The sequence below is a fragment of the Oncorhynchus mykiss genome, chromosome 15, assembly GCF_057628025.1.
Source record: "Oncorhynchus mykiss isolate SJ-2025 chromosome 15, ASM5762802v1, whole genome shotgun sequence".
Lineage (NCBI taxonomy): Eukaryota > Metazoa > Chordata > Actinopteri > Salmoniformes > Salmonidae > Oncorhynchus > Oncorhynchus mykiss.
The window spans coordinates 8,829,405-8,845,222 of record NC_143036.1 but is presented as its reverse complement, the minus strand read 5'-3'; the positions used below and the strand labels follow the sequence as shown (position 1 = coordinate 8,845,222).

The 15,818-nt window shown below is 44.2% G+C and overlaps 1 protein-coding gene and 1 long non-coding RNA gene across 7 annotated transcripts in view; one reads left to right on the top strand and one right to left on the bottom strand.

Annotated features, from left to right (window-relative positions):
- The window catches only part of LOC149977374 (uncharacterized), a 934,188-nt gene that overhangs the window by 342,256 nt on the left and 576,114 nt on the right, over positions 1-15,818 (bottom strand). The gene's annotated exons all lie outside the window — the stretch shown is intronic.
- The window catches only part of LOC110489549 (guanine nucleotide exchange factor VAV3), a 189,254-nt gene continuing 182,794 nt past the window's right edge, over positions 9,359-15,818 (top strand). For all 6 annotated transcript variants that reach the window (XR_016486490.1, XR_016486491.1, XR_016486489.1 and 3 more), the window contains exon 1: positions 9,359-10,018. Coding sequence is in view for 2 of the 6 variants with exons in the window: in XM_036945704.2 (XP_036801599.2) it covers positions 9,815-10,018 (204 nt within the window). In the remaining 4 variants the exon portion in view is untranslated. The remainder of the gene's footprint in view (positions 10,019-15,818) is intronic.

The window sequence follows — 15,818 nt, the reverse complement described above, 5'->3', positions numbered from 1 at the left end:
GGAGCCGGTGGGATATATCTATTAGTTCAATGACATTAGTCCTATGAAAATAATGTATCTTACCTGCTGTGTCTGCCACGGCCCCTCCAACCATCACCCCTGTGGCTCTCTACAGCCACCACAGTCAAAGCTTTCTGGGTAATTTAGACAGAGAGAAACATAACTAGTGGTTAAAATAGATTGAATTGAAATGTACCTCCAGCTTTTCAGTCTTTCATTGTACTGGATGACAAATTGGGAATTGTTTTGTTATTGACATTTGAAAACAGTCATAAGTCCCTAATACTATTGTATTAGGTATTTAAATTGTTCCATAAACAAAGAACTGTTAACAGACAGTTGACGCTGTCTGCCATCTGATGCTGGAGGACTTCCCAGATATACTGCGATGGTTATAACACTGCCATGATGGGGCTGTAGGTAGCCTAGTGGTTAGAGTGTAGAGGTGGCAGGAAGCCTAGTGGTTAGAGTGTAGAGGAGGCAGGTAGCCTAGTGGTTAGAGTGTAGAGGAGGCAGGTAGCCTAGTGGTTAGAGTGTAGAGGTGGCAGGTAGCCTAGTGGTTAGAGTGTAGAGGCGGCAGGTAGCCTAGTGGTTAGAGTGTAGGGGTGGCAGGTAGCCTAGTGGTTAGAGTGTAGAGGTGGCAGGTAGCCTAGTGGTTAGAGTGTAGAGGCGGCAGGTAGCCTAGTGGTTAGAGTGTAGGGGTGGCAGGTAGCCTAGTGGTTAGAGTGTAGAGGTGGCAGGTAGCCTAGTGGTTAGAGTGTAGAGGTGGCAGGTAGCCTAGTGATTAGAGTGTAGAGGAGGCAGGTAGCCTCGTGGTTAGAGTGTAGAGGTGGCAGGTAGCCTAGTGGTTAGAGTTTAGAGGAGGCAGGTAGCCTCGTGGTTAGAGTGTCGAGGCGGCAGGTAGCCTCGTGGTTAGAGTGTAGAGGAGGCAGGTAGCCTCGTGGTTAGAGTGTAGAGGAGGCAGGTAGCCTAGTGGTTAGAGTGTAGAGGAGGCAGGTAGCCTAGTGGTTAGAGTGTAGAGGCGGGAGGTAGCCTAGTGGTTAGAGTGTAGAGGCGGCAGGTAGCCTCGTGGTTAGAGTGTAGAGGCGGCAGGTAGCCTCGTGGTTAGAGTGTAGAGGCGGCAGGTAGCCTAGTGGTTAGAGTGTAGAGGATGCAGGTAGCCTAGTGGTTAGAGTGTAGAGGCGGCAGGTAGCCTAGTGGTTAGAGTGTAGAGGAGGCAGGTAGCCTAGTGGTTAGAATGTAGAGGAGGCAGGTAGCCTAGTGGTTAGAGTGTAGAGGAGGCAGGTAGCCTAGTGGTTAGAATGTAGAGGAGGCAGGTAGCCTAGTGGTTAGAGCGTAGAGGAGGCAGGTAGCCTAGTGGTTAGAGCGTAGAGGTGGCAGGTAGCCTAGTGGTTAGAGCGTAGAGGTGGCAGGTGGCCTAGTGGTTAGAGTGTAGAGGAGGCAGGTAGCCTGGTGGTTAGAGCGTTGGGCCAGTAACCGAAAGGTTGCTAGATCGAATATCCGAGCTGACAAGGTAAAAATCTGTCGTTCTGCCCCTGAACAGGCAGTTAACCCACTGTTTCTAGGCCGTCATTGAAAACAATAATTTGTTCTTAACTGACTTGCCTGGTTAAATAAAGGTAAAATTAGTTTAAAAAAGGACTCATGAAAAACAGAGTTAAAGAGGTCCAAGAGAGACCAGTATGGGTATTTAGTCTGATCACTTATAATACGTGGCTCAGGGAATTCACTTCATGAATGAATGTCATGGGTTTAAGATAATATAAACGCAGACTGTGTAAAATATGTTCCACAGTGAAACCATGGTTACCTTTTTATAAAACAGTGTTTGGTCCCAAGATACTCATGTGCGTGTCACTCTCTCTCTGTGTGTTTGTGTTCTTTCCACTCCTCTGTTTTCACCCTCAGTTGTACACCGCTGATGCCCTCTGGCCATCTAGTCATGGAAACCTGTAAGGTCTGATCTGACCCCTTCATCCTAACCCTCTCCTGGGTCTGATCTGACCCCCTCATCCTAACCCTCTCCTGGGTCTGATCTGACCCCCTCATTCTAACCCTCTCCTGGGTCTGATCTGACCCCCTCATTCTAACCCTCTCCTGGGTCTGATCTGACCCCCTCATTATAACCCTCTCCTGGGTCTGATCTGACCCCCTCATTCTAACCCTCTCCTGGGTCTGATCTGACCCCCTCATTCTAACCCTCTCCTGGGTCTGATCTGACCCCCTCATCCTAACCCTCTCCTGGGTTTTCCAGTCTATTGATTACTCTATACTCACCGCATCAGACCAGCCACATACTGAGAGGGTTGTATCATTCAGACTATCAATACGGGAGACAAAACAATGAACAAAACCCATGGTGCCTCTGCTATCACTTAGAGGCTGTACTACAAGCTCTCAGATCAAACAGAGTACAATTTTATTGGTCACATGTGCCTGAATACATCAGGTGTAGACTTTACAGTGAAATGCTTACTTACGAGCCCAATCCCAAGAATACAGAGTTAAAAAGTAAGACAAATATTTGTAACACAATAAGATTAGTAACACAATAAAATAACAATAGCGAGAATATATACAAGGAGTACTTCTATGGAGTCAATGTGCAGGGGTACCAGGTAGCTGAGGTAACTGAGGTTACATTCACATGTAGGTAGGGGTAAAAGTGACAAAGCAAATCAGGATATATAATAAACAGAGTAGCAGCAGCATGTGTGAAGACTGAAAGTGTGTGTGTGTTTGAGTGTGTGTGTGTGATGTCAATATGCACGTGTGTGTGTTTCATGTGTGTGTTGGAGTGTCAGTGTAGTATGTGTGGGTGTGTGGTTAGAGTCTAGTGGGTGTGCATAGAGTGAGTGTGCATAGAGTGGGTGTGCATAGAGTGAGTGTGCATAGAGTGAGTGTGCATAGAGTGAGTGTGCATAGAGTGAGTGTGCATAGAGTGAGTGTGCATAGAGTGAGTGTGCATAGAGCGAGTGTGCATAGAGCGAGTGTGCATAGAGCGAGTGTGCATAGAGCCAGTGTGCATAGAGCCAGTGTGCATAGAGCCAGTGTGCATAGAGCCAGTGTGCATAGAGCCAGTGTGCATAGAGCCAGTGTGCATAGAGCCAGTGTGCATAGAGCCAGTGTGCATAGAGCCAGTGCAAAACAGTAAAGATAAATAAAGAAATACAAATGTAAGTTGTCCGGGAAGCTATTTTATTAACTGCTCAACAGTCTTATAGCTTAGGGGGGGTAGAAGCTGTTCAGGTGCCTTTTGGTTCCAGACTCTGAGCTCCGGTACCGCTTGCCGTGCGGTAGCAGAGAAAACAGTCTATGACTTGGGGGGCTGGAGTCTTTGACCATTTTTAGGGACTTCCTCAGACACCGCCAGGTATAGAGGTCCTGGATGGTAGGAAGCTTGGCCCTAGTGATGTACGGGGGCCGTACGCACTACCCTCTGTAGCGCCTTGCGGTCGGATGCCAAGCAGTTGCCATACCAGGCGGTGATGCAGCCAGTCAGGATGTTCTAAGTGGTGCAGTTGTTTAACTTTTTGAGGATCTAAGCGCTCATGACAAATCTTTTCAGCCTCCTGAAGGGGAAGAGATGTTGTCGTGCCCTCCTCACGACTGTCTTGGTGTGTTTGGTAGATGATAGATGATGACCATGATAGATCCTTAGTGATGTGAACACCGAGGACCTTGAAGCTCTCAACCTGCACCACTACAGCCCCGTCGATGTGAATGAGGGCGTGCTCGGCCCTCTGTTTCCCGTTGTCCTAGATCAGCTCCTTTGTCTTGCTGACGTTGAGGGAGAAGTCGCTGTCCTGGCAGCCACACAGTCGCGGGTGAACATGGAGTACAGGAGGGGACTGGTAATATTGCCTACCCTCACCACCTGGGGTCGGCCTGTCAAGAAGTCCAGGATCCAGTTGCACAAGGCGGGGTTGAGACCCAGGACCCCGAGCTTAATGATGAGCTTGGAGGACACTATGGTGTGGAAGGCTGAGCTATAGCGGACGTGTTGTTGCCTACCCTCACCACCTGGGGTCGGCCTGTCAAGAAGTCCAGGATCCAGTTGCACAAGGCGGGGTTGAGACCCAGGACCCCAAGCTTAATGATGAGCTTGGAGGACACTATGGTGTGGAAGGCTGAGCTATAGCGGACGTGTTGTTGCCTACCCTCACCACCTGGGGTCGGCCTGTCAACAAGTCCAGGATCCAGTTGCAGAGGGAGGTGTTCCGTCCCAGGATCCTTAGCTTCGTGATGATCTTGGGAGGCCACAATGTTGTTGAAAACTCTGATCCATTTAGAACGTATCCGATAACAGCATTTTGTCATATCATCTGTGAGACAGTAAACCTCAGAGCTCAGTAATACTATATTTATACAGAACCCAGATAAATATAAACAACAACATGTTAAAACACAACATGTATGTAAGGATGTAGAGGGAAAAGAGCGGCCCGTTTGAAATATATTCTTCATTGTCACCAGAAGTGTCAGTGTGAGCGAGGGCCGAGGAGAGGGCATCAATATATTACAGACACAATTGCCTGGCTCGGGAGAGAAGTGGATTGTGGGAATGTGGGCTGTGTGACAGGGGCCGAGTGCTCACGAGGACTGAGCTTTAGAGCCTTGATAATCTGGTATGCCACTATGCCATCCTGTGCCAAGCCTCCGAAATAGCGTCAGGGACTGAGAGAGGGACAGGAGGGGGAAATGAGTTAGCTAGACGGTGACTCTGGCACACATTGTCCCTCCCTCCCCTTCACTTCCTTCCTCTGTTGACCCTGTCTTCCTCTGATGGACGAGTCCAAATAGAACATAAATACAAAGATTAACACTAAGTTGCGGTTTATTGTCCATAGTATAAATAAATAGGAACTCTTGCTCACAATCTTACCTGCTCTTGTGAATCAAACCAGTAAAAATGTAAAAACTTAAGACAGTTCAGCAGATATGTTCAAATACAGTCCGAGTTGCTCAGCTGGTCTCCATCGACTGTGTATCAGTCCCCATATGCCCCAAACCTAAACAAACAGTGCAATGAATGGCTACCTGTTTTGATGACACAATGACACTTTCTGGGTATTTCCTCTGTAAGGACGATTCAAAAACAGCATTCACATGATCAGACAAAGGAAACGGCCCCGATATACTGTATGTGTGTATGTATCTATGTATGTATGTATCTATGTATGTTGCTAAATCTCTGGAATCATGATAACAGTCTGTCAGTCAGGTGGTCCTTTATATATATATATATATATATATATATATATATATATATATATATATATATATATATATATATATATATATATATATATATATATATATATATATATATATATATATATATATATATTTTTTTTTTTATTTATTTATTTATTTTTTTATTTTTTTTATTTTATTTAACTAGGCAAGTCAGTTAAGAACAAATTCTTATTTTTAATGACAGCCTAGGAACAGTGGGTTAACTGCCTTGTTCAGGGGCAGAACAACAGATCTTCACCTTGTCAACTCGGGGATTCAATCTTGCAACCTTGCGGTTACTGGCCCAATGCTCTAACCACTAGGCTACCTGCCACCCCAAATCATGGTCCAAACACACCAAGACAGCTGTGAAGAGGGCACGACAACCATCGAGAGCATCATGACTGGTTGCATCACCGCTTGGTATGTCCATCGTTCAAACCACTAGGCTACCAGCCATCCTGCATGTCGTGTGGTGCTTTGTGGAGTCTCTGGGAGACACTGCAGATAGCCGTACTGTAACAGGGGTGGAGTAGTGAGAGGACAGAGGTCAGAGGTCAGAGAGGAGGGTCTGCATCCCAAATGGAACCCTTTTCCCTATGTAGCGCGCTACTGGTGAACTATACAGGGGGTAGTGGCTGGTCTGGACATGGTCCTCTTCTCCCGTAATCTACTCTGTTGCACTAGCATTGGCATAGAGAACCCACCATGCATCGCTATGAGTGAGAGAGTGAGAGACAGACAGACAGACAGACAGACAGACAGACAGACAGACAGACAGACAGACAGACAGACAGACAGACAGACAGACAGACAGACAGACAGACAGAAATCTGTAAATAAATTGGTTAGGGGCTTGTAAGTAAGCATTTCACTGGAAGGTCTACACCTGTTGTATTTGGATCATGTGACTAATACAATTTGATTTGCTGGTGTTTTTTGCTCAGAGAACTTGGGGTCCAAATAAAACCTCCGTTGGGGAACCCTGGCATACATGAGGGTATTTATGGACAAAATTGTGAGATTAATCGTATTTGTCAAATGGTGGCCATTTTCATGTCACCAGAACGAAACCCTCAATATTTATTGAAAGGAGCATTTATTTTAGTTAACTAGGCAAGTCAGTTAAAAACAAATTCTTATCTACAATGACAGCCTAGGGTTAACTGCCTTGTTCAGGGGCAGAACGACACCTTGTCAGCTCGGGGATTCGATCTAGCAACCTTTCGTTTACTGGTCCAATGCTCTAACCACTAGGCTACCTGCTCATCTCCGTGCTCCTTCACCTCCCTAAGAAGTTAATCGTAACTTATTTGATCTGTAGCCTAAAAAACGGCATGCTTTCCTGACTTGTACTGGGAGGACCAGACAACATGCCATCGCGTGACTCCAAGTTTACTTCCATATGATGGTTACTATATTCATATTTGCGTTTAAAAGCATTTCCACTGCCATTTCTCGCCTAATAAATTTTAGCGACCCAAAAGAACCCACTTGTCGACATTTGGAAAGTGGACCAACAAATGAGCTGTTTCCATTAGGCCTGTCATGACATTTGTATCCACATAAAAAGGTTGGATGGAACGCTAGTTAATGTCAAGACATTTTGAGGATGCTGGAACTCTATTTTGGATGAATGTGTGCATGCCTACAGGAGTCTTTTGAAGTAACCTAATTAAATTAAAACATTATGACTGGTCGTGTTTATGCATCATATATAAAGGTCATACATTTTTTTTAAAAAAATTTAAAGTTAAATGACAAATATTTAGGCTCTATTGATGCGTTAGTTAGCATCTAGGTGGGCAGGAAATAGCAGCTCGGATTGGGGAGGAGGCAGAGCAAGCCTCGAGCTCTCCTGAATAACTGGCCCTGCTGGGAGCATATTGTAGCCACATTTTTATAGGAGGACTTGGGAGAATAATGATCTGTAACAGACAGCGAGCGCATCTCAGTATCAGAAGTAAAAAAATACAGCCAGTATCCTGCTGTGCCTTTCTAGAAGTTACTGTCGAGAGTAGACCTGCAACTGATTCAAATGGAAGGAAACTTTCAAATCACAGAGGGGATTTTTTTTTCTCTCACCATTATTCAATTGACATTTTCACTGCAGCCCTCGATTCTAATGTTGTAATCTCTTGAAAACAATGGAATTATTCATTGCGCTGTGGTGTTGTAGAGGAATAACTGTGTTGTCCCTAAACAAGATCAATAAAAGGGAACTTTTTGAGCTGCTTGTTTCATGTCTTCACTGTTCTTTCATGGCAATGATGCACCTGGCCTGTCCGCTGCCTATCAGCTATTCCTATTGGTTGTTGTGGATTCATATTGAAAATGTATGCAGCTTTGAATGCTATTCTCGGTGTGGTGTGATTACTGGTTAGCTGATTGCAGATCTAGAAAAAAACGATCCAACTACCACTGTTGTCACTATGAATGGCAGATAGAGGGCAGGATAGACAGTTAGCCTCTTCCTTTTTGATATAGACTCCCAGTCAAAGAGAGACGAATAAATCAAATCCAATCACATTTATTCATATAGCCCTTCGTACATCAGCTGATATCTCAAAGTGCTGTACAGAAACCCAGCCTAAAACCCCAAACAGCAAGCAATGCAGGTGAAGAAGCACGTATATCTCAAAGTGCTGTACAGAAACTGGGTCCGAAATCTGTCTTCTCCAGCAGCTGCCATTTTTATTCTCGTTTTCTTGAGAGTGGTGAATTTGGTTAACAAAAAAATGTAATGGCTTATCTGCTACGTGTAGATTACTTGATCGAATATAAGTTTCGTAATGATTAGGTTGTTATGAGTGTACTTGTTATAAGTAGGACATTCTGAAAATTCTGAGAAAATACACTTTATATCGGAGTTGTGCCTGGTCGTCACTAGTTATTACAGCCACGAAGACCTAAACCCTGCCTATTTCTACAATTTATCTTCTTAAAATGTGATTTTAAACCTAACCCCACTGCTAACCATATGCCTAAACCCTAACCTTAAATTAAGACCAAAAATCAAATGTTTGTTTCATGATTTTTAACTTTATAACCCATTTTGACTTTGTGGCTACGGTAACTAGTGGAAACCCTTGTGGCTTTTGTTAACAGGTGTATCTACCTTCTAATTGGCTAGAAAGGTCCCATCTGATCTTAACTCCTCCCAACAGCCTTCCATTTTTGAAAACATTTATTTCATTATTAGAGCGACCACTAGAGTATTTTTATTTTCACCATTATTTAACCAGGTAGGCCCGTTGAAAACAAGTTCTCATTTACAACGGCGACCTGGCCAAGATAAAGCAAAGCTGAGCGACAAAAACAACAACACAGAGTTACACATAAACAAACGTACAGTTAATAACACAATAGAAACATATATGTACGGTGTGTGCAAATGTAGAAGAGCAGGGAGGTAAGGCAATAAATAGGCCATGGAGGCGAAATAATTACAATATAGCATTAACACTGGAGTGATAGATGTGCAGATGATGATGTGCAAATAGAGATACCGGGGTGCAACAGAGCAAAAAGATAAATAACAATATGGGGATGAGGTAGTTGGGTTTGCTACTTACAGATTGGCTCTGTACAGGTACAGTGATCTGTAGTGGATAATTTGTGCCTATATTGACCTGTGGTGTAGATCAACAATAAGGCCCGAGGGGGTGTGGTATATGGCCAATATACCACGGCTAAGGGCTGTTCTTATGCACGACGCAACGCGGACTGCCTGGATACAGACCTTAGCCGTGGTATATTGGCCATATACAACCCCCCGAGGTGCCTTATTATACTAACAAAAATGATGTTTTGTCAAACCCGTGGTATACAACGGCTGTCAGCCAATCAGCATTCAGGGCTCGAACCAACCAGTTTTATAATAAAAGTTAGCTTGCAGAAAAACATTGTGCATACGGTAAGTACCAAAGCACCTTGGTTTGGGAGGCAAATGCAAAACCTGCAGAAGAGTGAATGTAAACCAGGCAAAAACTACCATCCCCTGTGCAGAATAAAAAAAAAACACACAACCCTCCCCAAAGCAAAACAAGAAGTTTGCCAACCATCCCTATTATGGACCCCCCCCCACCCCCCCCCCCCCCCCCCCGCCCCCCTTGCCAGTAAATGTCGAACTGTCCCTTATGAGGTGACAAGGCTAATATCAATGTAATAGCCTAACGCAGTGTACACGGAACATTCTGTATGAGTGGCAAACGGAAGAGGAGAGGCTGCGGGTGGTAGTTTAGCCCTGTAGACAGAGCGAGCGAGAGAGAGCGAGCTAGGGAGGGAGTGCGCACGGACAGTGTTGCCGTTACTGTCAGCAATGTAACAGTTCAGTCATCAATGGACAGAGTACACGTCGCCTACAGACAGTAGCCTAGCGTCTTCCAATTTACTTTTATTTCCGTTATGAAACGGAGAGAAGTATAATTAAATCCTGCTACTATACCTAGTTTCGTTTTCATCGTTTATATGAGAAATTGAGAATGGACACAATGTTGTATTAGTGCGTTCTATTGATTATACTCCAATAGGATTCCTATTTGTCGCGTAAGATTTGTTTTTATCTCAAACCTAAATGGAGTATTGGAGGCAGTGCGCATTATGGCTGATCAACTGCAAGGTGCTTCCACCCGACCATCGGGTAACATGGGATTCTGCTCAGGTATTCGACCTGGCTCAGACCCTCCGAGATGGAGTGCTCCTGTGTCAACTTCTCAACAACCTCCGACCCCAGTCCATCAACCTCAAAGAGATCAACCTCCGACCTCAGATGTCACAGGTATGATAAGAAACGTGTTTACATTCACAGTGACAAAGTAAAACGCATCAAATTGCCTGCTAGGCAACTCTACCATAGTTCACGCAGCTAATGGAGTAAACACAATAGCCAAATTAAATACTTTGCTCTGCACAGATGGAAAACCTGTTGTTGTCCGTTTCAATCACTTAGTTCGCAGTGAACTTGGAAATTGTGTCATATCCTCGACAGTGTTATTTCTTGTCAACAAGGGAACTATTATAATTTTGGTCTCTCAAAGAAAAGCTGTAGTACTGTTATGTGAACCCGCAGATCCGCTCCTGCTTGCTCTTCTATAGGTGATGCGAGTCAGCTGGAGGTAGAGGAGATACTGAGAGTCAGCTGGAGGTAGAGGAGATACTGAGAGTCAGCTGGAGGTAGAGGAGATACTGAGAGTCAGCTGGAGGTAGAGGAGATACTGAGAGGCAGCTGGAGGTAGAGGAGATACTGAGAGTCAGCTGGAGGTAGAGGAGATACTGAGAGTCAGCTGGAGGTAGAGGAGATACTGAGAGTCAGCTGGAGGTAGAGGAGATACTGAGAGTCAGCTGGAGGTAGAGGAGATACTGAGAGGCAGCTGGAGGTAGAGGAGATACTGAGAGGCAGCTGGAGGTAGAGGAGATACTGAGAGGCAGCTGGAGGTAGAGGAGATACTGAGAGTCAGCTGGAGGTAGAGGAGATACTGAGAGTCAGCTGGAGGTAGAGGAGATACTGAGAGTCAGCTGGAGGTAGAGGAGATACTGAGAGTCAGCTGGAGGTAGAGGAGATACTGAGAGTCAGCTGGAGGTAGAGGAGATACTGAGAGTCAGCTGGAGGTAGAGGAGATACTGAGAGTCAGCTGGAGGTAGAGGAGATACTGAGAGTCAGCTGGAGGTAGAGGAGATACTGAGTGGCAGCTGGAGGTAGAGGAGATACTGAGAGGCAGCTGGAGGTAGAGGAGATACTGAGTGTCAGCTGGAGGTAGAGGAGATACTGAGAGTCAGCTGGAGGTAGAGGAGATACTGAGATTCAGCTGGAGGTAGAGGAGATACTGAGAGTCAGCTGGAGGTAGAGGAGATACTGAGAGTCAGCTGGAGGTAGAGGAGATACTGAGAGTCAGCTGGAGGTAGAGGAGATACTGAGAGTCAGCTGGAGGTAGAGGAGATACTGAGAGGCAGCTGGAGGTAGAGGAGATACTGAGAGGCTTTACCAACATGAACTAAACTGACTGGCAGATAGACAGACCAAACACAGGCAGATAGACAGACCAAACACAGGCAGATAGACAGACCAAACACAGGCAGATAGACAGACCAAACACAGGCAGATAGACAGACCAAACACAGGCAGATAGACAGACCAAACACAGGCAGATAGACAGACCAAACACAGGCAGACAGATAGACAGACCAAACACAGGCAGATAGACAGACCAAACACAGGCAGGAAGATAGACAGACCAAACACAGGCAGGAAGATAGACAGACCAAACACAGACAGGCAGACAGACAGACCAAACACAGACAGGCAGATAGACAGACCAAACACAGAAAGGCAGATAGACAGACCAAACACAGACAGGCAGACAGACAGACCAAACACAGACAGGCAGATAGACAGACCAAACACAGAAAGGCAGATAGACAGACCAAACACAGAAAGGCAGATAGACAGACCAAACACAGGCAGATAGACAGACCAAACACAGGCAGATAGACAGACCAAACACAGGCAGATAGACAGACCAAACACAGGCAGATAGACAGACCAAACACAGGCAGATAGACAAACCAAACACAGGCAGATAGACAGACCAAACACAGGCAGATAGACAAACCAAACACAGGCAGATAGACAAACCAAACACAGGCAGATAGACAAACCAAACACAGGCAGATAGACAGACCAAACACAGGCAGATAGACAGACCAAACACAGGCAGACAGATAGACAGACCAAACACAGGCAGATAGACAGACCAAACACAGGCAGGAAGATAGACAGACCAAACACAGACAGGCAGACAGACAGACCAAACACAGACAGGCAGATAGACAGACCAAACACAGAAAGGCAGATAGACAGACCAAACACAGACAGGCAGATAGACAGACCGAACACAGACAGGCAGACAGACAGCGTCACTGTCAGGTACAGCAGCTCCCCCTGTATGCTGCATTATTAAAAACAGAGACTCCTGCTTCCACTACATTTCCAGGTTCTCTCCTGGTTGTCAAAGACCATCTGCTCCTGTCCTATCCCACACCAAGCCTGTCCTGTCACAGCCGGGTCTGGCTCTGGGCAGATTATAATTCGCCTTCACATCACAGCTAAATCTGTGACTTGGCTCAATGACAAACTGACTAGTTGGAAAGGTGGCATCCTACGACGTTGCCACTGTTGAAAGTCACTGAGCTCTTCAGTAAGGCCATTTTACTGCCAGTGTTTGTCTATGGAGATTGCATGGCAGTGTGCTCGATTTTATACAGCTGTCTGCAAAGAGTGTGGCTGAAATAGCCGAATCCACTCATTTGTAGGGGTGTCCACATACTTTTTATTACAGTGTAGGAACTCTATCTTTCCAAAGCTGACAGATAGTTCACTAATACAATAATTCTACAATCCCCTTGTCAAAATGATATGCTTCGAAAATTGGTTCGTAATCAAGTTTGTTTTTGAAATGTTCAATATCGACCAACTTGAAGTCAAGTGGACCATTACCGTGCCAGAACTGGTCTTCTTATTGCCGTTTTTGTGTTGCTTTGAGTGCCTCTAACAAATGGATGTTAGGGGTTGACACAACATGTCAGCCTGGTGATTTGAAAGAGGAAACTCAATGCTGTTGGTAGGAAAATGAAGTTGAGCTTTGTATTACGCCCTGGATTATGCAAGGCCAACGGCTGCAATTAATGATAGAGGCCGGATCATTATTTGTCAACATCAGCTCTGATTCATGGCATAGTGACACAAAATGTAACAGGAACTGGGTTCTGTCCTATACTTATCTTGCGAACACTATGTTATTTTTACACATGACTTGTTAGATGCATTAGCCATTTTCTGATTCAGTAAGGATGATACATACGGAAATAAAAATGAAAATAAAACCACATCCTGTACACGAATTCACACACAGTAGTAGTAGTACATCACTGAAGCAAATATGGTTAATATTTACAAATCTGCTCAGCCTACTTTCTGTTTATTGTAGACTAAGAGTATAGGATATTTCTGTTCCTAGGCTACGAACAGACACATCCATTCATACAACATGCTGAGTGTGAGTGGGCCGATTCCCTTTAGTTGTCCATTACTGCCCAACAGAAACGGATCATTTTTGGGGTTTAAATTGTTTTTAAAAAATCTGCCTGGAGTGTGGGTGGAGTCCACTGTGAATAATTAATGAGTACACAGTGGCAGCAGCTTATTTTATCATTGGTCCATTTACAACCAATGGGACACTAGGCCCCCACTCACCCAGTGGGACCCTGGGGGCCACGGAGACACCAAGACAAAGGCCTTATAGGACTCAGAGCACAAAGCACCTGTCTGTGGCATAGAGCCATATCAGAGTGCCCTCTCTGAGGACACAAGGGACTTGGGCCTTCAAAGCAACGGGCCCTGTGGCTGAATTAGACACGTAATTAAAGCACAATGTATTAGAGCCTCTAAAGAGTTACTTGGACGGCAGTGGAATTTGTGATGGCAGAAGCAGGGCTGGTTAGAGGGACGTAGTGTAGTGTGTGTGTGTGTGTGTGATTCTCTGATGTGAAGTATGTAGTGTGTAGTGTGTAATGTGTAGTGTGTAGTGTGTGTGTGATTCTCTGATGTGAAGTATGTAGTATGTAGTGTGTAGTGTGTGTGTGATTCTCTGATGTGATGTATGTAGTGTGTAGTGTGTAGTGTGTGTGTGATTCTCTGATGTGAAGTGTGTAGTGTGTAGTGTGTAATGTGTAGTGTGTAATGTGTAGTGTGTAGTGTGTAATGTGTAGTGTGTAATGTGTAGTGTGTAATGTGTAGTGTGTAGTGTGTAGTGTGTAGTGTGTGTGTGATTCTCTGATGTGAAGTGTGTAGTGTGTAGTGTGTAATGTGTAGTGTGTAGTGTGTAATGTGTAGTGTGTAGTGTGTAGTGTGTAGTGTGTAGTGTGTAGTGTGTAATGTGTAATGTGTAGTGTGTAGTGTGTAATGTGTAGTGTGTAATGTGTAATGTGTAGTGTGTAGTGTGTAATGTGTAGTGTGTAATGTGAAGTGTGTAGTGTGTAGTGTGTAGTGTGTAGTGTGTAGTGTGTAGTGTGTAATGTGTAATGTGAAGTGTGTAGTGTGTAGTGTGTAGTGTGTAGTGTGTAGTGTGTAATGTGAAGTGTGTAGTGTGTAGTGTGTAGTGTGTAATGTGTAGTGTGTAATGTGTAATGTGTAGTGTGTAATGTGTAGTGTGTAGTGTGTAATGTGTAGTGTGTAATGTGTAGTGTGTAATGTGTAGTGTGTAATGTGTAGTGTGTAATGTGTAGTGTGTAGTGTGTAGTGTGTAATGTGTAATGTGTAGTGTGTAGTGTGTAATGTGTAGTGTGTAATGTGTAGTGTGTAGTGTGTGTGTGATTCTCTGATGTGAAGTGTGTAGTGTGTAGTGTGTAGTGTGTAGTGTGTAATGTGTAATGTGTAATGTGAAGTGTGTAGTGTGTAGTGTGTAGTGTGTAGTGTGTAATGTGTAATGTGAAGTGTGTAGTGTGTAGTGTGTAGTGTGTAGTGTGTAGTGTGTAATGTGTAGTGTGTAATGTGTAATGTGTAGTGTGTAGTATGTAGTGTGTAGTGTGTAATGTGTAATGTGTAATGTGAAGTGTGTAGTGTGTAGTGTGTAGTGTGTAGTGTGTAGTGTGTAATGTGTAATGTGTAATGTGTAGTGTGTAGTGTGTAGTGTGTAGTATGTAATGTGTAGTGTGTAGTGTGTAGTGTGTAGTGTGTAGTGTGTAATGTGTAGTGTGTAGTGTGTAATGTGTAGTGTGTAATGTGTAGTGTGTAGTGTGTAGTGTGTAATGTGTAGTGTGTAATGTGTAATGTGTAGTGTGTAGTGTGTAATGTGTAGTGTGTAATGTGTAGTGTGTAGTGTGTGTGTGATTCTCTGATGTGAAGTGTGTAGTGTGTAGTGTGTAGTGTGTAATGTGTAATGTGTAATGTGTAGTGTGTAGTGTGTAGTGTGTAGTGTGTAATGTGTAGTATGTAATGTGTAGTGTGTAGTGTGTAGTATGTAATGTGTAGTGTGTAGTGTGTAGTGTGTAGTGTGTAATGTGTAGTGTGTAATGTGTAGTGTGTAGTGTGTAATGTGTAATGTGTAATGTGTAGTGTGTAGTGTGTAATGTGTAATGTGTAATGTGTAGTGTGTAGTGTGTAATGTGTAGTGTGTAATGTGTAATGTGTAATGTGTAGTATGTAGTGTGTAGTGTGTAATGTGTAATGTGTAATGTGAAGTGTGTAGTGTGTAGTGTGTAGTGTGTAGTGTGTAGTGTGTAATGTGTAATGTGTAATGTGTAGTGTGTAGTGTGTAGTGTGTAGTATGTAATGTGTAGTGTGTAGTGTGTAGTGTGTAGTGTGTAGTGTGTAATGTGTAGTGTGTAGTGTGTAATGTGTAGTGTGTAATGTGTAGTGTGTAGTGTGTAGTGTGTAATGTGTAGTGTGTAATGTGTAATGTGTAGTGTGTAGTGTGTAATGTGTAGTGTGTAATGTGTAGTGTGTAGTGTGTGTGTGATTCTCTGATGTGAAGTGTGTAGTGTGTAGTGTGTAGTGTGTAATGTGTAATGTGTAATGTGTAGTG